A 26,838-nucleotide genomic window follows, 5' to 3' on the forward strand; every position below is an offset into this window, starting at 1 on the left:
TTTTCATTCCTCATATTCGTAATTTGTGTTCCTGCTTTTTTTTATTGTGGTAAAATACACAGAAAATTTATCATCTTAACCTTTCTAAGTGTACAGTTCACTGGTATTAAATACATTCACATTGTTGTGCAACCAGAACCAACATCCATCTCCAGAACTCTTCATCGTGTAAAACTGAAACCTCTAAGGCTAACGTGATCTCCCCGTTGGCCCTCCCTAGCCCCTGGCAACCACCTCTGCTTTGTGTCTCTGAGATTTCTGACTACCGCGTCCGAGTCTTCCCGGACTGCAGCGCTGCCACCGGCCAACCCTCTGGGACCACCACCCAGTAACCGGCACGAACGTTATCCTATTTTCCTTTTAATCCCTAAGTTCCCCTTGGTGAAATAAAAACTTAATCACTCTGCTTCCATTTGTCAAGTGGAAAGAATGACAGACTGTTCACACTTTACAGCCGTAGATGGGAAGGTTAATTGAATTATTAGAAAAAAAAAAGCAGGAGAAAGGCGGTCTGGCTCCAGAAATGTCAGCATTTCTCTTGCCATAATAGCGTTCCGATCCCCAGGCCAATATGTGCCCGGCCCCGTCGCTCCCTCCCGGACCACCAAGGTCCCCTCCCCGGGTCAGGCGGCGCCGGGACGCGAAGAATAGGCCGCACGCCAGCGGCGCAGCCCCTCAACTCTTGCGACCACAGGAGGCGGGACCCAGGAAATGCGCCTGCGCGGGCCGCTCAGCCCAGGCCAGCGCTCCGCCAAGGGCCTGAGCGCACCGCGCCTGCGCACGACGAGAGAGGTGGCGCCGCTTCTCACGGCGGGGACTGGGCAAGCGCGGGACGCCGAGCCCAGGGCGGGGCCCACTCCGCCGATGCGCGCACCGCGTCTGCGCGGGCCGAGGGCGGCGGCTCGTGTCTTGGTAGGCACCGTCCGCCCCTCCGCGCCGGCGGCGAGGACGCGGAACTCAGGGCAGAAAGGCGGCTGAGGTAGGTTTCCCGTTTCTCGGCGGCAGCTCAGGCGGCTGGGCGGCGCGCGAAACGGGACACGCCAGGTGAGGGGGCCCGGCCAGGCATGTGCGTCAGCTAGCGGGCCGAGGCCTCCGCCCTGCTCCGAGACTCTCCGGCGCTTTCCCTGCCTCTCCTCCGCGCCCGGCGCTGACCGCGGGTTCCGCGCCCCGCCCACCCCGCTGCCAGCCCCGCCCACCCCGCTGCCAGCCCCGCCCACCCCGCTGCCAGCCCCCGCCCACCCCGCTGCCAGCCCCGCCCACCGGCGGTGCCTGCCTCGAGCCACGCCCACTCCCGGCGGCGCCCACGCGCGTCCCTGCCGGCCGCCGGCTCTGGCCGCGTCACGCTCCCTCTCCTCGCTTCCCCGTCTCCCCAGCGCCCTCCTTGGCCGGCCGCCCTCAGGAGCCTCGGCCCTCGCCGCCGCAGCGTCCGGAGCCCGCGCCCCTGCGCCCGCCGGCCGCGCCCGGTCCCGCCCTCGCCGCTTCAACCAGGTCCCAACCCCACCGCATCCCGGCCCCATCCTGCCCCCGCCCCATCAGCCGGGCCGGTCCCGGCCCGGTCCCACCCTGGCCGCAGTGCGGTGTTTTCCGATGAAAACGCAGTGTATGTATTTTCGTGTTTGTGATGACAGATATCACACAAGTATTGGGTCTTGGTAAGTGAATCACACATTGTAAGCAAAGAATTGCTGTGTAATTGAAAAAACGTTCATCTCAGCCTAGTACGGCTTACACTGTCACTGAAAAAATGAGAATTGAGAATGAGAAGGAAGAACCTCTAAAGATGCAGCGATCCTGTTAGTGGAAATACTTTAAAGCCCCAGGTAGGGAATTTCAGTTGGAGTTAAAGCTATCAGGATTCCCAGAAAAGATTTGACATCGATTTGTTGTTTTAAATCACCCCAGTGATCTAACAGAAACTAACAAGCTTCAGCTAATGAGTAAGTTTGACACCTTGCAGACTAGTGAAGAAAACACAGGTTAGGGTTTATAAATATTAAATGCTTTCGATTGTTTTTGTAAAGAATTGTGTCTGTAAACTTCATTTTTATTTCATTCTTTACACGTGCATGTTTTACTTCCCTTTGGTAGAGAAACTTTATCATGGACCTTAGAAGTTAAGTGTTGTAAAAAGCATTTTCTCATTCTCTGTCCTTTTAAAAGTAGGAATGGAGGGGAAAATGAAACATTAAAAGCGGCAGCTATGTGGCAGATCCTAAGAGAACTATGGCAACACCAGGTGACTGCACCAGAAGTGAACCGCAGGTAATTTTGGTTCTGCTTGCAAGAACCTGTATTTAAAGACCGTGAACATCACTGAGCTCAGCCCAGAGTGGTGGCACTTTCCTTGGACCTTTGAAGGTGGCCACCAACCATGGGATGCTTAAGTAGTGGAAGTGTAATGTTTGTAAGGGTCACAGCTGACATTCTGAATTGGGCATTGTAGACACCTCCCAGGAATCTAGGGTTCCATTTTTTGTACCTAAGCTGGTGAAGCAAGCACATTTTCTTAGTAGTTTGATGAAGTCCCAGGCGTAATATGTTAAAGGCAGGTTGGACACATTAGAAAAGATTTATGTATTCATACTGCTTTTCTTCCTAGGATACACATAAGTTTCATTCAAGTTAGCAGTAAAAAGAAAAGTCACCTTAAATTTCAAGGAATGTTGATTATGTGAATTTAAAACCAGATAAATACTCTAATAAATAATGTTTCTAAAAAATCAAACATTTTCATGTCTGTGATGTCAATTTTAACGTATCTTTTTTTCCTTTCCTTCTAATGATTGTTCTAATTTCATTTGAGTTTTTGTATATAGGAACTTTATTTATAGTGGGTCATTAATCTGTTTCTGAAGATTGATTATAAAATGTTTTAATTCCATGGATGTCTCATTTTTCTTTTGAGAATTGAAAAATACTGGAATGGTTACTGAATAATGTTGCAGACATCAAGTACATATTACACAGAAGTGAAAACTTAACATTTTGTCATATTGCTAAAGAATATATGTATAAATAAGTATAAATAACAAAACCATAGGTACAGTTTGTTCTCCAGCCCCAGAACCCCAGTCCCATTCTTCCTCCTCTTTCTCTAGAGGCAAATACTATTGTGAATTATGAATTGATCTTTGTACTTCTGCACCATTTTTTATACTTTCATACTTTGTATAGGCATCCTTGAGCAATATATGATGTTGGTCTGTGTTTCTTAGAAATTTCCCAAGTGGTGGTATATTCTGTGTGTCATCTGCAGCTTGCCTTTTCCACTCATGTTACTTTTGGGGGATTTGTCCTTGATGTGTGTGTAGGGCTAGTTCAGTCCTATAGGATGCTCCTGTAGCATGTTCCTTATATGAAGGTATTACCTTTGTACATATGGTTATAGTTCTTTTGCAGTCTTACTGTTATACAGTGTGTATACACTACATTTTATTTATTTCCTTTTTGTTGGACACTTAATGTTCTTTGCAGTTTTTCTCTATTTCAAACAGTGCTACAGTGAACATCCTTCTCCAGGTCTCCTTGTGCACATGTGCCCTAGGGTATATTCCTAGTAATGGCATTGCAGAGTGGAAAGGATTGCATACTTTCCTTTTTACTAAATAATGATCAGTTGTTCTCCAGAGTGGCTTTACCAGTTCACAGCTCTGTCGGTAGCCCACATAGTGCTTGCTAACACTTGAGAGCATCAGACTTTTAAATTTTGGTCAGTCTGTTGGGTTAGAAATGGTATCTTGTTATTTTAGTTTTCCTGATTACTTGTGAGTTATGGTAGTATTTCAATAATATTTGTGTTCATTCTCTTAATAGCACCTTCCATTACAGAAGAGGTGCCTTACATTCACAATTTGTTATATCTTTTTTCCTCTTGATCAGTTTTTTAGAGTTTTGTTAATTTTATATTTTCAAAGAACCAGTTTTGTCTTTGACTTTATCTTTGTTCATCTCTTTTCTGTTTCGCTGATTTCTGCTTTGATCTCTGTTTCTTTTATTCAATTCTATTTGGGTTTAATTTTCTCTTTTTATAGCGTGTTGAGATGGAAGCTTGGATCACTGATTTTAAGCCTTTCTTCTCTAATGTAGCTCTTTAAAGCTATGACTTTTCCTCTAATCACCGCTTTTGCTGCACTTCACACATTTAAATACATTGTGTTTTCATTATTGTTGAGTTCAAATACTTTCCAATACAGCACAATGGAAATTGGAAATTTTCTGGGCTATTCAGTAGTGTGTTGCTTAATTTCCAAACATTTGGGAAATTTTACTTATTTTTTTGTTTAATTTTGGTTTGATTATGTTTGGTCAGAAAATATAACTTAGTCTGTAAAGTTTCAGTCTTTTGAAATTTATTCAGGCCTGCTTTCATATGGGCCATTTTGGTGAATGTTGTGTGTGCACTTGGAAAGAATATGTAGTCTATAATTGTTGGTTATAGTGTTCTATAAATGTCATTCAGGTCAAGTGGGTTATTAGTATTGTTCAAATCTCTGTATGTTTTCTGAATTTTTGTCCCCTTGTTCTATCAATTACTGAGAGAGATGAGCTTCAAAAATCTCAAGTATGATTGTGGATTTGTCTGTTTTTTTGTTTGTTTTCTTTTGGATCTATCACTTTTTGCTTCATACATTTTGAATCTCTATTATTTGGTACTTAGATTTAGGATAGTTTTTGTTTTCTAGATTAATTGACCCTTTTATTTTTATGAAACCTCTGTTTTTGCCTATTAATACTTATTGCCTTGCATCTAGTTTGTCTTATATTAATATTGCTGTACCAGCTTTCTTATGGTTAGTGCTTGCATAGTACACACACACACACACACACAAACACGCCCCCTATATTTTCAATGTAAGTCCTTATATTTAAAGTGTTTGTCTTATAAAGAGCCTATAGTTCTGTCCTTTTTTTCCTGTCAGATAATTTCTGCCCTTTAATTGGAGTATTTAGTCTATTAGCATTTAACATAATGACTGATATGATGAAGTCTAACATTTTGCTCCTGTTTGTCACATTTCTTTGTTCCTTTTCCCATTCTTGCCTTCTTTTGGTTTTATAAAGTATTGTCTGTAATCCCACATTATCTCCTCTATTGGCTTTTTAGCTGTACCTTTTTGTATTATTTTAGTGGTTACCCAAGAAGTTGTGATCCTTAACCTATTCCAGTCTTTTTTTTTTGACCACTTCACAATGTAGGAATCCTCCAGATTAGTTCCATTTACCAGCTCCTATTTTTTGTGCTATTGTTGTAACATATTTTACTTCTATATATGTTATAAACGTCACAATAAATTATTATACTATCAAAAGTCTTTTTTATAAAGTATATAAGAAATAGTGTATTTCCTCACATTTTTTTCTTTTTCTGGGGTCTTTGTACCTATCACTCTGGCAAAAATTAAAGATAGTGGTAATGCCTGTTGTTGCTGAGTATTCAGGCAGAAGGTACTCCATGCATTGCTGGTGAAGTGTGAAGTCCTACACCCTTTATGGAAAGTCTGACAAATATTTGAATGAAAACGATGTTATTTTTTAGCCCTGGCAAAATGTGATCACATAAGGAAAAATGTGCACAGATGTTTGTGGCAGTGTTGTTTATGGGGGTAGAAAACTAGACACCAAGAGAAAGTCCATTAATTGAAGATGGCTGAAGAATCAGGCAGAATTCCTGCTGTAGGGTATTATATAGCCATTGGAAATTATAAGTTAGAATTCTAACAGTTGGGAAGTTTTTCACAAGATGGTGTATGAGTAAAAGAAGCAAAATTAAAAAGAAGGCTCTGTGGTATCCTTGACAGAAAACCATGTCAAAGAAAAAATAAACCGTGTGTGTGTGTTTGTATATGACACGAGCATGGAGAAAGTTTGGGGGATACCCACCAGGGGCCTAAAACAGACTTGGATGGTGGTGAGAGGGTGATGATGTGGTGAGCAGGGACAGGGCATGGAGGCAAGCTAAAAAGAACAAGATAGTGTGCCAAAACTAATCTTGTTCCTGTAACAGGAAAGTGTGCAAAGGATACAAATAGTGAATTAGCAAAATAAAAAAGATGACCAGTAAGTACTTAAAAAACACGTTTGACCTCACTAATAATCAGAGAAAGGGAAATGGAGGTAACAATGACAGGCAATTTCTCCCCATCAAATTGGCAGAATTAAAGTGGTGAATCAGTCACCTACTCTCACAGAGTTAAGTCCTAATCTCAGGTAGGAGTCTAAGGAACCGCCTTTCTGGAGGGCATTTGGTGGTGATATCAAAAGTCATAAAAGTATGTATCCTCTTAATTGACCAATTCCACATTCAGGAATTTATCCTAAGAATGTTATCAAGGACAGTCGAAATGATTTATGTTTAAGAAAGTTTGTCTTAATTTATAATAGTGAAAACTGAAAACACTTTGTCCAAAACTAGGAGTTTAGATAAGTAAGTTACGATAATTCATAGAATGGAATACTATCAGATGTTAAAAACATGGTGTTTAGAAGTCTAATAATGAGGAAAAGGGTTCAGAATTTAACAAGTGGGAAACATGTCACAAGGCAGAATTATATGATCTGAATAAACAGCCTTATGCACGTGTTATATGTACACTTAAAAAAAAAGCCTGAAAGGATATGAATGAAAATGTTGACCAGCATTATGTCTGGCCAGTGAGCAAGATTGCAGATGGTTTCAATTTTCCTCTGTGTACTCTTGTGCTTTCACACATTTTCTAGGATGAATGTGAATTATGTCTGTGTTTAAGGAAAATTTGTTTAAAGTGTATATGTTGGAACAGGATTGCCCCAGTGAACTGGAACGTGTGATTGGAGGTTCTGCCACCTCCAGTGGGTGTCTTCCAAGGAAGCCTATTCTGAAATAAAGCGGAGGTGGGGTGTGTGCAGGGCCCCAGGTCTAGGGCATGTGTCAGCAGCATTGCAGTCTGATTGAGGCTAGCTGCTTTTGCCAGGTCACCAGCACCTTTCCTGGGCCATTGTTGAAGCCCGCCCAGCTCTGTCCTCGGGTCTGACGCTGTGCCCAGAACACAGCACTTCAGAAACAGGGCTGCTTTCTCCTGGGGCTGGTCATCACTTTCAGGAAGCATTGCTGATGATCAGGGCTCAGTCACCAAATAGACACTAAAAGCACCTCTGTCTTGTTTCTTTGAGTTTTCTTGAGGATGCAAATCGTTTTGTAATAGAGACATAAAGTAAAGGTGCAGTTAGGATGAGATCTCTTGACTTTGCTAGTGAAGATGTCCCAAATTGTTTGTATGATGAAAACTTGGCCACATGGATCTTCATTTGAAACCATCCTAATGACCTGCCGCCAAAAAAAAAGAGAAAGAAAAAGAAGCCACACAGTCATTGCCTTGTTCTTTCTTTGGCTTTAAGCAGGAGGGACAAGAACCTGTTGGGCATGGTGAAGAAGAGCATCTCCAGGAGGGTCTGCACCCCGAGGAGTTTGTGGCCATCGCAGACTATTCTGCCACCGATGAGACGCAGGTAGCCATGTGCACTCACTCACATGCGGGGCCCGTGTGCATCAGGTGCATGTTTTATGGATTCAGAACGTTCAATGACAGAATTAGATTAAGTTTTGCAAAAGTCATACCAAATTTAAATAAAGAAGTACTCAGATTTTTAGAGCCACGTGAGACCTGTGAGTGACCTCTTCCTAGCCTAACAAATTCTGGTCCCAAGTCTGATATGAAAGATATTGGGTAAGGAATGGAGGGAGGAAGCGCCTATTCCAGTTTTTGCTTGGAAACCTTGGTTTAGAATCTATTTTAGTTAATAGAAAATGAAGCTATAAAATAAAAATATTTGAATGTAGCTTTCTTGACATTTTTAACGGGAATTTCTTAGTGTAAGCCTCCAGTAACTGAAGCAGCTACTGCATAGCTGAGTTATTGGGAAGAGGCTTTTGAGAAATTCTGTCCTAAGCCATCTGAAAATGTTTAATCTTTCTTTTAAAAAATATCAATTAAGCTATGCTCTTCTTTCATGTAAATGTTCCACAAAAATCTCTAAATCCTGGTATCATTTTCATAAATTGTCAGTTGGTGTAAATTACCCATTGACTTCTTTTTGAAATTGCTGTGATTTGGGCCCCAGTGATGGGGGATTTCTCGCTGAGCTGTGGTTGAAATACCAACTACAGGTTTTTCTTGAATTTTCACTTCTGTATATATTTTTTCCAGCTCAGTTTTTTGAGAGGAGAAAAAATTCTCATCCTGAGACAAACTACTGCTGATTGGTGGTGGGGTGAGCGTGCAGGCTGCTGTGGGTACATCCCAGCGAACCACCTGGGGAAGCACCTGGAGGAGTGTGACCCTGAGGACACGTGGCAGGATGAAGAGTATTTCGGCAGCTATGGAACCCTGGTATTGCTTTCCACACTCCCTGTTCACTGGCCAGGTTGTGGTTTCTTCTTTCTAGTTTTAGGTTCTGACTTCAAAAAATAATATCTGGGCTTGTACTCATTATTTAGAGCAGACTTTTTCTTCTGATTAGCAGGCTGTGTGATCTGAGTCACGGCTGCTTGGCTCTGCCATCGTAGTGCAAAAGCACCCGTGAAAACACAGAAAGTGAGCATGGCTGTGTTCCAATAAAATTTCATCCATGGACATTGAAATTTGAATTTCATATAATTTTTGTGTGTCATATCCTTCTTTTCATTTCTAAAAACCATTTAAAAATCTAAAAGCCATTCTTAGCTTCCAGGCCATACAGAAGCACGTGGTGGCCTGGATTGGGCAATGGGATTATGAACTTTTCTCAGTATTTAAAAAAAAGTAATAAATTTTACTTTAAAAATAAAATACAAAAAAGTTATATAAATCAACAATAATAAGTCTAAATAACTGCCTTATTTGTTTTTTTAAAATATGGCTAAAGACCCATAATCCTATGGTCTGGATAACCCGTTTATATCTTAAAACTAGATAAAAACAGATAATTGTAGGATGAATGTTGCAAACATAATGTTGAGCGAAAGCAGCAAGACATCAAAAATATCTGATGTTTGATTCAGTTATATAAAGGCACCGTAGAAAGATACTTTTTATGAACAGTGTGTAAGTGGTGAGACTCTAATGGAGATCAGGGACCTGGTTCCCCTGAGATCAGGATGGTGGTGACTGGTGAGGGAGGCCGTGATTGGCAGACGGGTGGGAAGGTGCTGGCGCTGCTCTCCTGCTGGTCGTGGGAGTGTTTGCTGTGTAACCGTATTTGATACACTGTAAGGCACCCTTTGAGATACTTTTTTTTTTTTTTTGAGATTTTATTTTTTTCCTTTTTCTCCCCAAAGCCTCCTGGTACATAGTTGTATATTCTTCGTTGTGGGTCCTTCTAGTTGTGGCATGTGGGATGCTGCCCCAGCATGGTTTGATGAGCAGTGCCATGTCCGCACCCAGGATTCGAACCAACGAAACACTGGGCCGCCTGCAGCGGAGCGCACGAACTTAACCACTCGGCCACAGGGCCAGCCCCTGAGATACTTTTTTGTAGGTCCTATTTCACAATTAAAAACGTTAAAATAAATGAAAATCTGTGATACATGTACATGGTTAGAGGTTTCAATCTATTAAGAGAAACATAAAGTCTGTAGTCTGTCTCCTCAGTCTGCTGCCCCCACCCAAGAGCCCCACTGCCCCTTGAGGTTTCTTTCAGCAACTGTATGTTTCCTTCTTCCAAGTATAAGCTACATCTGTGTTATTTTAAATTTATAGAAAAGGAATAGTTCCACACACAGTTTTCACCTCATCTTTTCACGCAGCTATATTATTTTGAAGGTCTATTCTTTACAACAGCTGCAGAGTATTGTGTTGATTTTAAAAGGACCATTGGTGTTTTTCTTATTTAACAGCTTTTTATCATGACTGACAATGCCGTAACGGACATCCTCCTACATACATTCTGGTAAACTTTGCTAGAATTTCCACTGGGTGAATCCATACAGTGTATGTATGTGCGTTTTGCTTTGGCGGGTCATGCCAATTTGCTCTCCAGAAAGATTCACTGATGTTACACCTACCAAGGGGGTGTGAACACTTCATCGCCACAAATCATCAAAGTGAAAGATTTCCACTCTTAAGGGTGAAATATGGTATCTCTTGATTTTGATTTCCATTTTTTATTTTTATTTTTTATTTTATTTTATTTTTTTAAAGATTTTATTTTTTCCTTTTTCTCTCCAAAGCCCCCCGGTACATAGTTGTATATTCTTAGTTGTGGGTCCTTCTAGTTGTGGCATGTGGGACGCCGCCTCAGCGTGGTTTGATGAGCAGTGCCATGTCTGCGCCCAGGATTCGAACTGACGAAACACTGGGCCGCCTGCAGCGGAACGCGCGAACTTAACCACTCAGCCACGGGGCCAGCCCCTGATTTCCATTTTTTAAAGTGAGATTGATCATCTTTCGTATTTTATTGGCAGTTTGTATTTCTTCCCTTTTGGTAAACTTTCATATAGTTTTCCCATTTTTCTTTTGATTTCTGTCAGTTTATGTCTTAAATAAGTAGTTGAGCCTATATTTGTGATATGTATTACACTTATCACTTGCCACCCTTTTTTTCCATGGAATTTTTTGTCTAGTCTAACTGGTCCTTTCCTTTGTGGCTTCTGGGTTTTGTGTTCTACTTTGATGGCCTTCTTCACTCCAAGATTACAAATATCCATGCTTTCTCTTAGGACCTTTATGATCTCATTATTAACAATGAAAGATTTAAATCAACTTGGAATTTACTTGTAAAAAACAAGGTAAAATTCCGACAGTTTCCACAACTATCGGGCTGTTCCAGCATCAGCTGTTGGATAATCCTCCTTTTCCTGGTGATGTGAAATGCATGTTTATCATACGTTAAATTTCTGGGGTCTGTTTCTGGAATCTCTCTTCATTTCATTGGCCTGTTTATTTCTTCTGCAGCTCCAGACACTTACTTTTGTAGCTTTGAATGTCTCAGAGAGCTTTGCCTCTTGCAGTTCTGTTTTTTTAGCATTTTCATGGCTAGGCTTGGCTGTGTAGTTTTTCAAAACTAAATTTATCATCATTTTCTTGTCCACCCCCATGCCAAATTGGTTAGCATTTTAGTTGGTATTACATGGATAGTGTACATTAATTAAGGGAGAAGTGACATCTTTGTAACATCATGCTGACTGTCCCATTTCTTAAACTTTGTTCTATTCTCTCAGAGTTTTAAAGTTTTGATCATACAGGGTTGTGTACCTTTCTTGTTAAATCTATTCGTAGATATTTTTGTGTATTATTATTGTGAATGGTTGGGTAAAGTGTTCTCTGAATACCAACTAGATTAAGTTGGTTGATAGTGTTGTTCAAGTCTGTGTCCTTATTGATTTTCTGTCTATGTCTGTCAGTTACTGAGAGAAGGGTGTTGAAGTCTCTGACCACATTGTGAATTTGTCTGTTTCTCGTGGCCTTTCTGTTGGTTTTTGCTTTTGAAGCTCTGTTGTTAGGTACAAAAATATTTAGAATTATTATGTCCTTTTGCTGAAGTGATTCTTGTGTTATTATGAACTGGCCCTCTTCGTCCCTGGGAATATTCTTTGCTCTGAAGTGTATTTTGTCTGATGTTAATAGTTGCTCCAGTGTCTTTCCTCTGGCATCAGCACGGTGCCTTCGCATCCTCGTTCTGACTTTCTATTAGGTGATTCCTGCAGGCAAAATGGCTGGGTCTTGACTCATCCACTCCGAAGGCCTCCCTCAGTCCACCCCTATGTTTTTGTCAATGCCATCTTTGTGAGGAGCCGAGATGGGCTTGTGAAGACCCCGTCCAGATCTCATGTTTGTGCTGACACGGTCTGGGTGGCCTGGCTGTCTGTCTCCCTCTAAGTGGTGCCGTTTCTAGGCTGGGTTTTCTGCAGCTGAGACCTGAGGAGTGGGGCATGGGGAATGGGCGCTGGGTGCAGCCTGGCCAGCATTCGGGGCTCTGACCACCGTCCTGGCTTCGTGAACTGTCTGGAGGAGCCTTCCTCTGTGCCGCTGGGAGTTGGCCCAATTCCCAGGGGGTGTGTCCTTGGGTTTGAGATATTTTCCTTCTGGACATGGCTGGGGGCCTTAGGCTCACGCCCGAGGGTTGGGTTGGTGGGGTGTCATTCCCCTCCAGAGCTGTAGTTTCTGCGCTTCCCAAGCAAACAAAGGGCAGATTTATGTGTGAGAGTAACTTTTGGGCCCTGCATGCAGAGGACTCTGGCGTGGAGCCCTGTGTGCCTCCTCTAGCATCTCTCCTGGTGGCTTGTCCATGTTCTCTCTTGGCAGATACTTGCCCAGGTTGTGTCTAGTTGGGAATGTGGTGGTTCCTCCTGTCTCAGGTGGGAACAGTGGTCAGGAGGGTGATGTCTACACCACCTCTCGAGTGGTCCACACCTGCTTCTGTGCTTACCTGGCTCCTGGAGGGTTGCAGGGAGAAGCTGCAGGCAGCACCACACTGAGCTGGAAGGATTCCAGGAATTTCCATTTCATTCCTTCATTGTCTTCTCTTATTTTTATCTATGGACATATTTTGGTCTTTTGATTTTTTTAAACCTCTTTGTTGCTCACATTTTTAGGTGTGGGGTGGTGGGGTCAAGGGTGTGAGCTCAAGCTCTAATCTTCCATCTTAAACCAGAGCTCAGCAAAGCTGTTGTTACAAGCAATGATTCTTAATGTCTGTTTCCTGTAGAAACTTCACTTGGAGATGTTGGCAGACCAGCCACGAACAACTAAATATCACAACGTCATCCTGCAGAATAAAGAATCCCTGAAGGATAAAGTGATTCTGGATGTTGGCTGTGGAACTGGGATCATCAGCCTCTTCTGTGCACATTACGCGCAGCCCAGAGCAGTGAGTAGGAGGCAGCTGTCCTTCCAGCAGCTTCTGAGCTGCATCTTGGTGAAATGTCCTCCGTGTGAGCAAGGCACCGTATCGTTGGAATGGGCAATGTGTTCTTGTAGGCTGAGCCCATCAGAGGCAGTGACGTTGGTTTAATGAGTCGCAACAGCACATAGTGGACTAGGACAGAGTAGAAAATATCTGAGTGAGCTGCATGTGGTGGGATATTTTTTGTGAAAAGTTCATTTCAGTTAAATATAGGTGCACATGTGTCCATGTGTCTGGGCTTGCCACTTATATAGATCACCATTCAAGTGTCATGCTTGCATGACTGCCTGGCAGGGACAGGACAGACCATGCCCCATGACACCTGCTGGACTCCCATCCTGCTCTTCCCTTTAAAGCATGCCTGGGCTGTGCAGAGTTGCAGCCTCATGGTGGCTCCTGGCAGAGGTAGATGGAATTCCTAGTTTACAGGTGAAACTGCAGTTCAGTGACTGCCTGAGTCCAGATCCTGCTGGAACCAGGACGTAGAACTCGGGACCTTCCTATAAGAACCTGGATTTGAAATTGTCTCAGAAGCCACTGATATCCTAAAAGTCCAGCTGTTCTCAGTTGAGTGCTAAGGAATGTGTTAGTTGTGGAATGTGTTGCTGTGTGTATGGGGGCCGGGCCCCTGGGCCTTACCCAAGAGGGCTCCTGGGATGGACGGCCCCGAGAGTGTGCAAAGCTGCTATCTACCCACAGCCCCATGTCTGTGTCTTAGGCACAAGATGGAGTTAGAATTAGTGGCAGCTCCCTTCTGAGGGCTCTGTCTGGTGGAGGTGGCACACCCTGGCCTGGCCACTGCTTGCCACTGTCCACACCTTCCTTCTGTGGCTGCTGTTTGCTGTTTCCTCTGATGCTGGTTCTGACTTAGCCCAGGAGACTCAGGCTTGGGGAGAGTAGATGATAGGCCACTAGTGCAAGGCCGGGACACACACTGATGGTGCTTCTGCCACATGCAGGTGTATGCGGTGGAGGCCAGTGAGATGGCCCAACACACGGGGCAGCTGGTCATGCAGAATGGCTTTGCTGACATCATCACCGTGTTCCAGCAAAAGGTGGAGGATGTGGTGCTGCCAGAGAAGGTGGATGTGCTGGTGTCTGAGTGGATGGGGACCTGCCTGCTGGTAAGGAACTGCTGTGGGATGGGGTGGGGCGGGTGGGCTGATCTCTGGAATCTTAACAAATCATCATTAATTTTGACTTTTTTCTAAGCTGCTGTGTTACTGACTTCTTGTATGAACATTGGCTCAGTGTCTTGAATTTTTAACTGATTCAAAAATGCCTTTATGAGAAATCTAAGTCAAAGTTAATGTAACTTTCTCATGAGTGTGTACATAAATTCTGTTCTCTTTGGGAACCTGCGAATAGCCAATGCTTATTGTCTTAGGCTGTTTTTTTAATAGCAGCAGTCTTTGTCTATTTTCCCTAGCCTAGGTCTCCCTTCTTTATGAGGCCCCTAATTAGCCTAAGTGCCACCCAGGCTGGAGTTCAGGCTCCCCCAAGTCACTCTCCCCGAGGCTCACACAGATGGGGGTGGACAGTTTTCTGGTTATGCACCGGCCCACTCTCTTCAGTGCTTTATGTGCTCACAAACTCTGTGAGCTCGGAGGGCACGTTGAGAGGTGGGTGGGAGCCAGGCCTACAGGTCTGCATTTTCTCCTACCCTATGCCCAGCCTTCTCTTGGGCTCAGCATCTCTGGACCTAAGACAATAAAGTGAAACATCCCAATCTGAAATTTAGTTTGTAAAAATCCAGAAAAATAACATCTGGGTGAAGGTGAGAAGAATATGGCTGATGTTTCCAGGAAGAAATCCGTTTAAATAATAAGCAAGTAGCTGTTGAATGTTGCCCCAGCTCCTTATAGATTGCAGAGATTGAGGGAGATGACGACAAATGACCTTGGGCTTTTAGCCCTGTTGAAATTATGTTGTCTGAAGGTGAAGTGTACACAGAGTCAACATCCATGATAATTGGGCTTATTAATAACCTCTGTGGATTCGTAAGATGATACACAGGGAACAAAGGAACTAGCTACACCGTTAATGGGTAAAGTGGGCATTGGCCCTTGCCCCCCAAACACCAGTGTTCATTCGGTAAATATATATTGAGCCTCCTGGCCACGGGGGCCTGGGGAGCCAGCCTGCAGTGGAGATGTGTCCCCACGCCCAGCGCAGTTTGGGCAGCCTGGGTGCCAAGGGTCCAGCTCTGCCCCTGGCCGCGTGGGAGGGACGCGGGAGGCAAAGAGAAGGAGGGGCATGAAGAGGGAGGAGGATCATGAGAAGGTGAGAGGGGAGGAGGTGGAGGCGAAGGGGATGACAGCAGGGACCCCTGGGTGGGGCGGGCCGAGCCTGGGGGCGGCTCGCTGGACTGGGGAAGGCTGGCTCCGCGCGGACTCCGTGGAGCCGGCTGGTGGGGCGGTGGGTTTGCTGTGTCGGAGGCAGAGGAGAGGCCCCCTGGGGAGGGGCTTCCTGATGGGGACGTGGGCGGAGGGGGCCTTGACCTCGGCGGGAGGCGGTGGCGAGGTCTGTTCTGCCTGCAGGCGCAGGCGTGGGTTCCGCGGAGGGGTGGAAGGAGGAGTGGAAGGTCCGCAGGGGCGGCCTGAGCGCGGCGCCCGGAGGGGACCGGGGCTGTCCCGTCGAGGCCAAGCCGCCTGGCGCTTTTCCCGGCGCTGCCTCGCGCCGTGAGCTGCGCAGTGCGGGACCGCGGTGGGAACGATGGAGGGCGGCGCCGAGTCCCTGGGGACGCGGGGCGGGAGCAGGTGGGGCGGCGGGAGGCCGGCTGCGCGCGGGTGCCGGGCGTCCCGGGGAGACCGCGGCCTGGGCCTGCAGCTGCGGGTCTCCGGTGCCGCGCGCCCGCCGCGCTTCCGCCCCGCCTGTTGGTTTTCGGCGCCGCTCCTCGAAGAGACTCTTCTTCCCCATTGAGTATTCTCGGCTCCCTCGTCAGTTGTTGGTTGACCGTGTATTGGGGGTGTGTGTGTACTTGTTTCTGGGGTCTGTTCTGTCCCATTGGTCTGTGTCTGTTTTTAGGCCAGTGCCGCGCGGTTTTCATTGCTATGGCTTTGTAGTATAGTGTGAAACCAGGGCGTGGGATGCCTCCAGCCTTGTTCTTCTCGGGATTGCTTTGGCTCTTTGGGGTCATTTAAATTTGGGGATTTTTTTTCTCTTTCTGTAAAAAATGTCCTTGGAATTTTGATAGGGGTTGCATTGAATCTGTAGATAGCTTTGGGTAGTAGGGACATGTAAACAGAATTGTTTTTTCCTGTCCAGGAATACAGGGTATCTTTCCATTTGTTTGTGTCTTCAGTTTCTCTCATCAATGTCTTATAGTTTTCAGTGAACAAGTCTTTCACCTCCTTAGTTAAATTTACTCCTAGATATTTTATTCTTAATGCAATTGTGAATGGGATTGTTTTCTTAATTTCTCTTTCTCGTAGTTTGTTAATGTATAGAAACGCAACTAATTTTTGTATATTGATTTTGTATCCTGCATCTTTGTTGAATTTGTTTATTAATTCTGACAGTTTTTTGGTGGAGTTTTTAGGGTTTTCTATATATAATATCATGTTATCTGCAAATAGAGACAGTTTTACTTCTTTTCCAATTTGCGTACCTTTTATTTCTTTTCTTGCGTGATTGCTCTGGCTAGGACTGCCAGGACTATGTTAAATAAAAGTGAGGAGAGTGGGCATCTTTGTCTTGTTTCTGAGCTTAGTGGAAAAGCTTTCAGCTTTTCATTGTTGAATATGATATTAGCTGTGGGTTTGTCATTATGTGACCTTTGTTATGTTGTGGTATGTTCCCTGATACCCATTTTTTATCATGGAAGGTAGTTGGATTTTATCAAATGCTTTTCCTGCATCTATTGAGATGATCATGTGATTTTTATCCTTCATTTATTTAATGGGTTATATCACATTTATTTCTTTTGCTGGGAAAGATTTGCCCTGAGCTAACATCTGTTACCAGTCCTCCTCTTTTTATTCTCTCTCCCCAAAGCCCGGTACATAGTTGTATATTCTACTTGTAAATCCTTCTAGTTCTTCTCTGTGAACCACCACCACAGCATGGCTTCTGACAGACAAGTAGTGTGGTTCCACGACCAGGAACCAACCCAGGCCATCAAAGTGGTGAGAGTGCCAAACTTTAACCACTAGGCCGTCAGGGCTGGCTCTGTATATCATGTTTACTGATTTGCTATGTTGAACCATCCTTTTGCATCCCAGGAATAAATCCCACTTGATCGCGGTGTATGGTCTTTTTAATATACAGATCTTCCTCAACTTACAATGGGGTTACATCCCAATAAACCCATCATAAGTTGAAGATACTGTAAGTAAAAAAATGCATTTAATACACTTAACCTAGCGAACATCATAGCTTAGCCTAGCCTACCTTAAATGTGCTCAGAACGCTTACATTAGCCTAAAGTTGGGCAAAATAATCTAAACATAAAGCCTATTTTATAATAAAGTGTTGAATATCTCCTGTAATTTTAGTGGCTACTGTAGAGTAAAAGTGAAAAGCAGAATGGTTGTGTGGGTACACAATGGTTGTAAGTGTATCAGTTGTTTATCCTCATGATCACATGGCTGACTGGGAGGTGTGACTCACTGCTGCTGCCCAGAATCATGTGAGAGTATTGTACCAAATATTGCTAGGCCAGGGAAAGAGCAAAATTCTAAATTTGAAGTATGGTTTCTATTGAATGTGTATTGCTTTTGCACCATGGAAAGACAAAAAATTGTAAGTTGAACCGTCATAAGTTGGGGACCGTCTGTACTGTGAAATTCAGTTTGCTGATATTTTGTTGAGGATTTTTCCATCTCTGTTTATCAGAGATATTGGCCTGTAATTTTCTTTGCTTGTAGTGTCCTTGCCTGGCTTTGGTATTGGGTAATGCTGGCATTGTAAAATGAGTTTGGAGAAGTTCTGTCCTTTTCAGTTTTTTGCAAGAGTTTGAAAAGGTTTGGTATTAATTCTTTAAATGTTTGGTGGAATTTACCATTGAAGCCATCTGGTCGTGGACTTTTATTTGTTGGGAGGTTTTTGATTACTGATTCAATCTCATCACTGGTAATTGGTCTGTTGAAATTTTCTATTTCTTCATGATTCAGTCTTGGTAGGTTATATGTTTCTAGAAACCTATCCATTTCTTCTAGGTTGTTCACTTTGTTGGCAAATAATTGTTTGTAGTAGTCTCATGATCCTTTGTATTTCTGTGATATCAGTTGTATTGTCTCCTCTTTCAGTTATAATTTTATGTATTTCAGTCCTTTTTTTTTTTTTGGTAAGTCTAGCTAAAGATTTGTCTGTTTTCTTTATCTTTTCAAAAAACCAGCTCTTAGTTTCATTGATCTCTTCTATTGTCTTTTTACTCTCTATTTCATTTATTTCTATTCTGATCTTTGTTATTTCCTTCCTTCTAATAACTTTGGGCTAATTTGTTCTTTTCCTGTTCCTTGAGGTGCAAAGTTAGATTGTTTATTTGAGATCTTTGTTTTTTCTTAATGTAGGTATTTATTGCTGTAAACTTCCCTCTTAGAACTGCTTTTGCTGCATCCCGTAAGTTTTAGTATGTTGTGTTTCCATTTTTGTTTGTCTCAAGATATTTTTTGATTTCTCTTTTGAATTCTTTGATGACGCATTGTTTGTTCAGGATTATGTTGTTTATTCTCCACATATTTGTGAATTTCCAATTTTCTTCTTGTTTTTGATTTCTACTTTCATACCATTGTGGTCAGAAAAGATGCTTGATATCATTTCAGTCTTATTAAATTTATTGATTTGTTTTGTGACCTAACATATGACCTATCCTGGAGACTGTTCTGTGTGTGTTTGAGAAGAATGTGTGTATCCTGGTGCTGTTGAATGGAATGTTGGATGGGGTGTTAGTCCATCTGGTCCAATAGGTAGTTTAAGTCCAGTGTTTCCTTCGGATTTTCTATCTAGATGATCAGTCCGTTGTTGAGAATTCCCTGCTGTTATGGTATCACTGTCTCTTTCTCCCTTTAGATCTGTTAGGATTTTCCTTGTATCTTAAGGTGCTCTGCCTTTTGAAGTTTTAATTGAGACTTTACATGACTCCATTTTCTACAAAAACCTGCAGCTGAAGGATCAGTGCCTTCACCTGAGCACAAGAATGAGTCAGGGTCACTCTGCCATTCAGTTCAGCATTGTTCTGGAAACCTAAACAATGCAAAGGAGAAAGAAGAAATAAGAGGACATAGACTGAAAACAAAAAAAAAGAGACCGTCCCCATTGTCAGACAACGTGAGTGTCTTTGTGGAAAATCCCAAGGAATCTCCATGAAATTTCCTAGAACTAATAGGCAAGTTTAAGAAGATCACAGAGTGCAATCAACACACAAAAATCAGTCATCTTTTTGTATACTAGCAATGTACAATACCATTTATAGTTGCATTTATATCACAGGATACTTAGAAATCTAATAAAACATGTTCAAGTGCTGTGTGCTGAAGACTGTAAGATGCTGTGAAAGAAATCACAGAAGACCTAAATGAGTGGAAATATGTACAGTGCTCATGGACTAGTACACAGTCTGGTGAAGATGTCTCTTCTCAAATTAATCTATAGATTTAATACAATTCCAGTAAAACTCCAAGCAGGAGTTTTTGATAGATACAGACAAGCTCATTGTAAAATTTATGTGGAATGTAAAGAAACTAGAATAGCTGATATAATTTTTAAAAGAAGAATAAAATTGGAAGAGTTATACTACCTGACTTTAAAACTTAGTATAAAACTATAGTAGTCAACACAGTGTGGTATTGGTGAAGGATAGACACACAAGTCAATGCAACAGAGTGGAGAAATAGACTCCTACATATATGGTCAATTGATTTTTAACAGAGGAACAAAATCCATTTAATGGAGAAAAACTGGTCTTTTCAACAAATGAAATTGGAACAGTTGGCCATCCATATGCAAAAAAAACCAACAAAACTTCAGCTTTAAGCCTCATTCTTCACACAAAACAATTAACTCAAAATTGATTTGAGATCTAGTTGCATAGAGTATAATACTTATACTGTTATAGGTATTATAACTTTCAGAAGAAATCGTAGGAGAAAATCTTCATGGGTTAGGCCAAGAGTTTTTAGATGTGACTTCAAAAGCAAGATCCATTAAAGAAATTGATAAATTGGACTTCATCAAAACTAAAAATATTTGCTCTATAGCAGATAGTGTTAAGAGAATGAAAAGACCTGCTAAGATTAGGAGAAAATATTTGCAAATCACATATCTGATATGTATCCTGAATACACAAAGAACTCTCAAAATTGAACCGGAAGAAAATAACCTAATTGAAAAATGGGCAAAAGACTTGAACAGATATTTCACCAAAGTGGATATATGGATGACAAGCACATGAAAAAACATTCAACATTATTAACCATCAGGGAAATACAAGTTAAAACCATAATGAGAAATAACTACATACCTATTGAAATGGCTAAGATTTTAAAAAATACTAACAGTATTGCCAAGTGCTGACAAGGATGTGGAACAACTAAAACTTACAATGGTGGGAATGTGTAATCATACAGCCACTCTGGAAGACAGTCTGGCAGTTTTTTATAAAGATGTAAGTATACTCATCATATGACCCAGCAATTATACTCCTGCGTATTTCTTAGAAATGCAAGCTATGTTCACACAAAAACCCGTATGTGAATTTCATACTAGCTCTAATTATAATTGCCAGAAAACTGAAAACAACCCAGGTGTCTTTCAGCAGGTGACTGGATAAACAATTGTGGTCCATCCGCTTGATGGAAGACTGCTGAGTAATACAGAGGAATGAACTGTGGGTACGTGAATGACACGGACAAACCCCAAAGACATTATGCTGGAGGGATTAAGATTACTTAGAGTAATTAAAAAGTGTGATACTGTAACAAGAAAAGATAGATGAACAGAACAGGATACACGACACAGAACACGACTTTTTAGTATATGAAAAAGTTGGTATTGTGAATGAAAGAAGCCAGGCTCACAAGATTATGTACTGTATGATTCCATTTATATGACATTCTCAAAAAAGACAGCACCACGGGGATGGAGAGCAGATCAGTGATCGCAAGAGGATGTGACCACAAAGGATAGCATGAGGAATGTTTTGGGGTAACAGAGCTGTTCTGTATCCTGATTGTGGTTGTGGTTACACAGATCTATGTAAGTGTTAAAATTCATGGGCTGTAAGTGATTTACTATATGATAATTTAAGAAATAAAAAATTGTACGTATATAATTTTTACATGTGTGTATATTTGTGTGACTGAAGGAAAATCCTTGAAGATAAGCAGCCGAGTGATAACAGTGTTCCTTCTGGGTGCTAGTTTACTCATGATTTTTATTTTTGTTTGTGCTTTTCTAAACTTTTCCATACTGAACATGGGTTACTTCTATAATCAAACCTGCCTGAGGTTATTTAAGAAAAACAAAACCCTTCTGTGGCTTCCCATTAGCCACAGGATGAAGGGCCTCTGGCCTCCTCCCTGGCACGCCCTCCCAAATGCAAAGCGTGGCCTCTGGGGGCTGTCAGCGTCCCATGTCCTCAGTCGAGATGGCACATGCCCCCTTTGCTGGGGCATTCTGAGCTACGCAGGGTGGTGCGTGGCTGCTCTTCTGACTTAATGAACGTGAACCTCTGTGGCACTCCTGCTTTGACTTTTCATGTTTTTAAAAAGTGATTTCAGTCACAGGGTTGTAAAAATTCTGAGAATACCCCAGACCAAACTGAGATCATTTGACAGTTAAAACGCTGCAGTGCTGAGGGGCTCTTTAAAATATAGTAGCAACTGAGTGACTGAGGTGGAGCCAGAGGGAAGGTTTCTCCTAACTCAGCCGTGCCCCAGTTCTGAATTCTCATGTGAGTTGACGTGACTTAAATCCAGACTGATAGGAATCGGTGACCATCAGTATGTGGGTACAAGATAATTCCTCCAAGACTTGTTGGCTGGGCAGTGCTTATCCTGGCTGGTAATGGTGTCAGGGGTGAAGCTTATAAAGATGCCAGACTGTCTGCAGCCAGGGAGGTCTGCACAGACATGGGCCTCAGTCACCGTGTCTCCTGTGTGTCTCTCCCTCCGTGCAGTTCGAGTTCATGATTGAGTCCATCCTGTATGCCCGGGACACGTGGCTGAAAGAGGATGGGGTCATCTGGCCGACCACAGCCGCGCTGCACCTCGTGCCCTGCAGTGCGGACAGGGACTACCGCAGCAAGGTCCTCTTCTGGGACAACGCCTACGAGTTCAACCTCAGTGCCCTCAAGTGAGTGTCTGCAGCTAGGGCACATCCAGCCGCTTTATTGGGCCTCTGGGCAGTGCAAACCACAGACTTTCTTAGACACAGAATAACTATACTCTGTAGTAGAACATGCCGCAGATAATCTAAATTTACTCACGTGCCTGAGAATTTTGCATGTTTCCTTTAATGCCTTTAAACTGATAGCAGATGTGATGGGAATTGAAATGTCTTTTGCAGTCTTAAGTTCCCCAATGTAATGGGAAAAATAAGGTCATGTTTAGAAATGAGGCCTTTATAAATGTGTGGGCCGTTAAAACACAAATGTATATTCCCAGTAAGAGCTGTAAATTTTTAATAAGGATCAGAAAATGTATTAGTGAAGTCATTCCTTGCATTTCAGAAAGAAAGCAGTGCTCCAAAATAGCTGATTTCCTGGTTTTTAAGATACAGACACACTTGTACAGTTGAACTTCAGATTCTAACATAAGGTGATTTCTCGATAAGGCTTTTACATTTCTAGTGTTTCCTTTTCTGAGAAGGATGGTGACGTAAACGGGCTGCTTCCCCTTCCGAGGGTGCCGTGAGCATTAGGAGAAACCCAGCATTGGCCCTGGAAGTCAGGGAAGGGTCACTGTTTGTCAGAAGCTGCAAGAAACTTTGGTTTGTGCAGCCAGGGCCAGAGGAGCCTGGACGCCTGCGAGACACCCGGATGGAGAGTTGGCAGCAGGACAGGGCCTCTGGGACTTTTTGTTTTATTGAAAAGTTTTAAAAAAGAGAAAATAGTAACATAAAGGTATGAAACTTCCCTGGTTAACATGTTGAGTCGTTTTGTCTTCCATCCATATCCCACCGTGGGTGGGGGGAAGGTCCCTGACAGAGGGGTCCCATAGTTCCTCCAGGAAACAGTGAGTAGAAAGGGCTGGGAAGCTTCGGAACAGAGCAGTGAGGATGTTCTCACGTGGCCAGGCATTAGCATTCAGTGGTCAGAGTGATTGACACACTGTGCTCCTGAGACCAGAAAAGACAGCAGAACAGGCCGTGGCCAGCACAGACCTCATGGTGTGTGGAGGAGGTGGGAGTGAGGGCCGGGGCAGCACATTATTCTGGGGCACTTGCTTAGCCCCTTGGAGAAAGTTCTTTTCTTCTCACACCATACATTAAAATTTAATTCCACATGGATTTAAGAGTTTTGTGTTAAAACATCTGCATCAACTCCAGGAATCTGTGGGGGCCTGTGTGTCAGGTCCTCAATGGAAAGAAAGTCAACAGAAACAAAGAAAGAGGCACTAGACTTAAAAAAAATTGACAGACTCTGTGTTAGAAAGCAGCAAAAATGTAATTAAAAAAGGCAATGACTACATACTTAGAGAAAGTTACCAGCTGCCAGATCTTAACAGTCAATTAGAATAAAATGAATATCCAGGGACCAGCCCAGTGACGATGTAGTGGTTAAGTTCATGTGCTCTGCTTTGGCAGTCTGGGGTTTGCAGGTTTGGATCCCAAGTGCGGACCTATATACTGCTCATTAAGCTATGCTGTGGTGGCGTCCCGTGTACAAAATAGAGGAAGATTGGCAAGGATGTTAGCTCAGGGAAAATCTTCCTCAGGCAAAAAGGAAGATTGGCAACAGATGTTAGCTCAGTGCCACTCTTCCTCACCAAAAGGAAAAAGTCTATACATATGAAATTATAGCCAAGTCACGGAACAGGCAACTCATGAAAACTAAATAAAGTTACCAATAAATATTTGAAAAAAATTGCAACATCATTAGTAATTAAAATGCAAATTAGAATGAATGCCATTTTTTGAGGGGCTGGCCCAGTGGTGCAGTGGTTAAGTTTGCACATTCTCTTTCGGCAGCCTGGGGTTCGCTGGTTCAGATCCTGGGTGTGGACATGGCACTGCTTGGCACGCCATGCTGTGGTAGGCGTCCCACATATAAAGTAGAGGAAGATGGGCACTGATGTTAGCTCAGGGCCAGTCTTCCTCAGCAAAAAGAGGAGGATTGGCGGCAGGTGTTAGCTCAGGGCTAATCTTCCTCAAAAAAAAAAAAAAGAATGCCATTTTGGCCTACTAGATGAGCAAAGATTAAATTAAAATTCAGTGTTCATGCTGCGTGAGCTGCAGGTGTGATGGGAGAGAGAGAGCACCATCTGCCCAGAACCGTGGGTGCAGGGACCCCGTGGGTGCAGGGACCTTGCAGGTCGGGTCCACCCACCACCATCAGACCCTCCTGCTGAAGATACACATCACGGAGTCATGGTGCTCTCGAGTCTACACGCAAAACACTGGAAACAAATGGCTCTCCATAGGGATGTGGTTAAATTGCTGTATGTTCAGCTGATGGAGAATTGTGCCACTGTTTAAAAACTGAGTGTTTTTAGGAATATCTAATGATACCAGATAGTGTCAAGAGACTTAAATGGGGAGGACACAAACTGTTTATACAGATGGCTTCTGTTTTGCACAAATATATGTACGTATACCTATGTCTTTGGGGGAGAAAAGTGAGTGAATATATCAAAGTCCTATGGCAGGAGTATGGGGGATTTAAATTTTTTCTTTATGCTTTTCTGTATTTTCCAAATTCTTTATAAATTTATAGTTATTTTTATCATCAGGAAAATATTAAAAATGTGTCCATAAAGTGGAATGTTTACTAAAATGTTTACTTTTATTTGCTGTGTCAGAAGTTACTGCTGGCTTAATCTTTGGAACATTTCTGTGGTAAATAATAGATTACCTTCTGGCAAGCACAGGGTTCAGCCAGTGAGGTGGGGTGTTAGACAGGGGCTGCAAGCAGAGGGGTCCCGCAGGAGGCCCAGTATCTGTTGCTGTGTTTGTGTCGAAACAACACAAGGATTTCTCCTGAGAGCCGGGCTCAAGTGAGCAGCTTCAGTCCTGCTGAGGCATTACGTTTATTGTGGAGTGACCTAGAACAGGCATTTCTTTTTTATTTGCTGTGTAATAGCAGATCCATGAGAGGTATTTTGAAATGAAATAGATTCTAAAACTGAAGGGAACACACTGCAGCTCCCGTGTCTCCTAGGTCTGTGGTGAAGGTTGGTCTCTGTGTGTTCAGACCCCATGAATAGGACAAAAGGGAGGCACCCCATTACTCATACCTTGGCAGAGGTTCAGGAAGGCTGCAAGTAGCCCCCGCCAGGCCGCAGGGAGGGAGGGAGGCCCCAGGGCTCGGGGGCTCTTAGGGTTGGACCCTCCACAGCGCAGCCTCTGCCCTCGGGGCTGCAGACAGTGTTTTGGAATTCCTGCTAACACAGAAGCAGAAGGCAGGTTGTCACGCGTGTGTGTCAAAGCCTGAGATGTTGGTAAATGCATTTGAGCAATTACTTTGACCTTTTCCCCAGATCTTTAGCAATTAAGGAGTTTTTTTCGAAGCCCAAGTATAACCACATTTTGAAACCAGAAGACTGTCTCTCTGAACCATGCACTATATTGCAGCTGGACATGAGAACTGTGCAGATCGCTGATCTAGAGGTGAGAAAAGATGAATGCTTCCTTCTCACGTTAAAAATTAACATGTGCGTGAGAGAAACTTGTTATGCAAGTAAATGAATTTATGAACTCTTTGCTATGGATTTTCCCAGTCTTTTTTTTTTTTTAATATTAATTTCCTCTTGTATTTTTACATTGTTTTCTTCCTAGTTAACTTCTTTAACATCTTCAATTATTTTTAGATGTATGTTTAATATTCTCAGAATCTTCAGATTCAAATAAATTATATCTAATTTCATCATGGAATTTGAATCAAAAATTTTTTAAAGATTTTTTTAGCTACCATTGATGACAGAATTCTTAAAATTCTTTCTTTTATTTACCCTCTGCTGGCACGTGTGAGTTCAGGGTGATCTCATTTTAAGGGTGTGCTCTGAGGCAGAGGAGCAGGAGGTCACTGTGTGAAGCTCCTGTCTGGAGCTTTGATGGCAAAACAACGTGCGAACTGAACTTTTGAAGCTTTAGTTGGTTTTGGCATTGTAGAGACCCAGCCTGGAACTTTCTATGTATGGAGAGTTGAAAAGAGAGAGTATTGTGCTTGAATTTGGGGGTGGAAAATTAGGCAGGTGAGGCCCATGTTGCTTGAAACCTTTCTGATTATCTGCCGTATTTGAATTCATAATGCAAGTTTTAATATTTACTTTCCCTAGAAGGAATTTTATGTGGTTTTTGATGTGTTCAGCTAAACTAGCAAGTTATGAATTTGTTTCATAATTACTGAAATAGATGATGTGCCTGCTTAGTTCAGTGCATTGTTGTGGCTTTATGAAATGTGGCCAAGCGGAGGACAGAGTTACTAATTCTCACTCACAGAGAGCCCACGGCGGCCTCACGTCACGTGCTTATGGAACCCATGTCTGTTTTCTTGTTTGCTTGAACACAGACAATGAAAGGTGAGCTGTGCTTTGATATCAAGAAAGCTGGCACCTTGCATGGATTCACAGCCTGGTTCAGTGTCTGGTTTCAGAACCTGGAGGAGGACGAGCCGCAGCTGGTGCTGAGCACGGGACCGTTCCACCCGTGAGTGCCTTCCCCTCCCTGGCGGGCGGTTGTGCAAACACAGTGGCTCTCAGAGGGGTGCAAAACGGTTTGCCTTCAGGTTGTTGGCATGACAGGGACATGAAGTGAAGATCTACTTATGCTGAAGTTGACCTAAACTCTCCAGGCCAGGCTGAATTCTGGTGGGGAGCTGTG

At 43.0% G+C, this 26,838-nt stretch overlaps 1 protein-coding gene across 13 annotated transcripts in view; it reads left to right on the forward strand.

The window, feature by feature from the left end:
• Positions 1-785: 785 nt before the first annotated feature.
• The window catches only part of PRMT2 (protein arginine methyltransferase 2), a 29,005-nt gene continuing 2,952 nt past the window's right edge, over positions 786-26,838 (forward strand). Inside the window, exons 1-10 of one of the 13 annotated variants that reach the window (XM_070598062.1) lie at positions 792-979; positions 1,374-1,652; positions 2,164-2,262; positions 7,378-7,485; positions 8,184-8,366; positions 12,661-12,822; positions 13,818-13,982; positions 21,977-22,152; positions 25,497-25,626; positions 26,528-26,664. In XM_070598062.1, coding sequence (XP_070454163.1) covers positions 2,224-2,262; positions 7,378-7,485; positions 8,184-8,366; positions 12,661-12,822; positions 13,818-13,982; positions 21,977-22,152; positions 25,497-25,626; positions 26,528-26,664 — 1,100 coding nt within the window. In that variant the 5' untranslated portion in view covers positions 792-979; positions 1,374-1,652; positions 2,164-2,223. Of the gene's footprint in view, positions 1,186-1,228; positions 1,653-2,160; positions 2,263-7,374; positions 7,486-8,183; positions 8,367-12,660; positions 12,823-13,817; positions 13,983-21,976; positions 22,153-25,496; positions 25,627-26,527; positions 26,665-26,838 lie in introns of all 13 variants that reach the window. The other 12 variants (XM_070598057.1, XM_070598059.1, XM_070598063.1 and 9 more) reach the window with 12 other exon arrangements.

The sequence above is a fragment of the Equus przewalskii genome, chromosome 27 (genome assembly GCF_037783145.1).
Source record: "Equus przewalskii isolate Varuska chromosome 27, EquPr2, whole genome shotgun sequence".
NCBI classification, from domain to species: domain Eukaryota; kingdom Metazoa; phylum Chordata; class Mammalia; order Perissodactyla; family Equidae; genus Equus; species Equus przewalskii.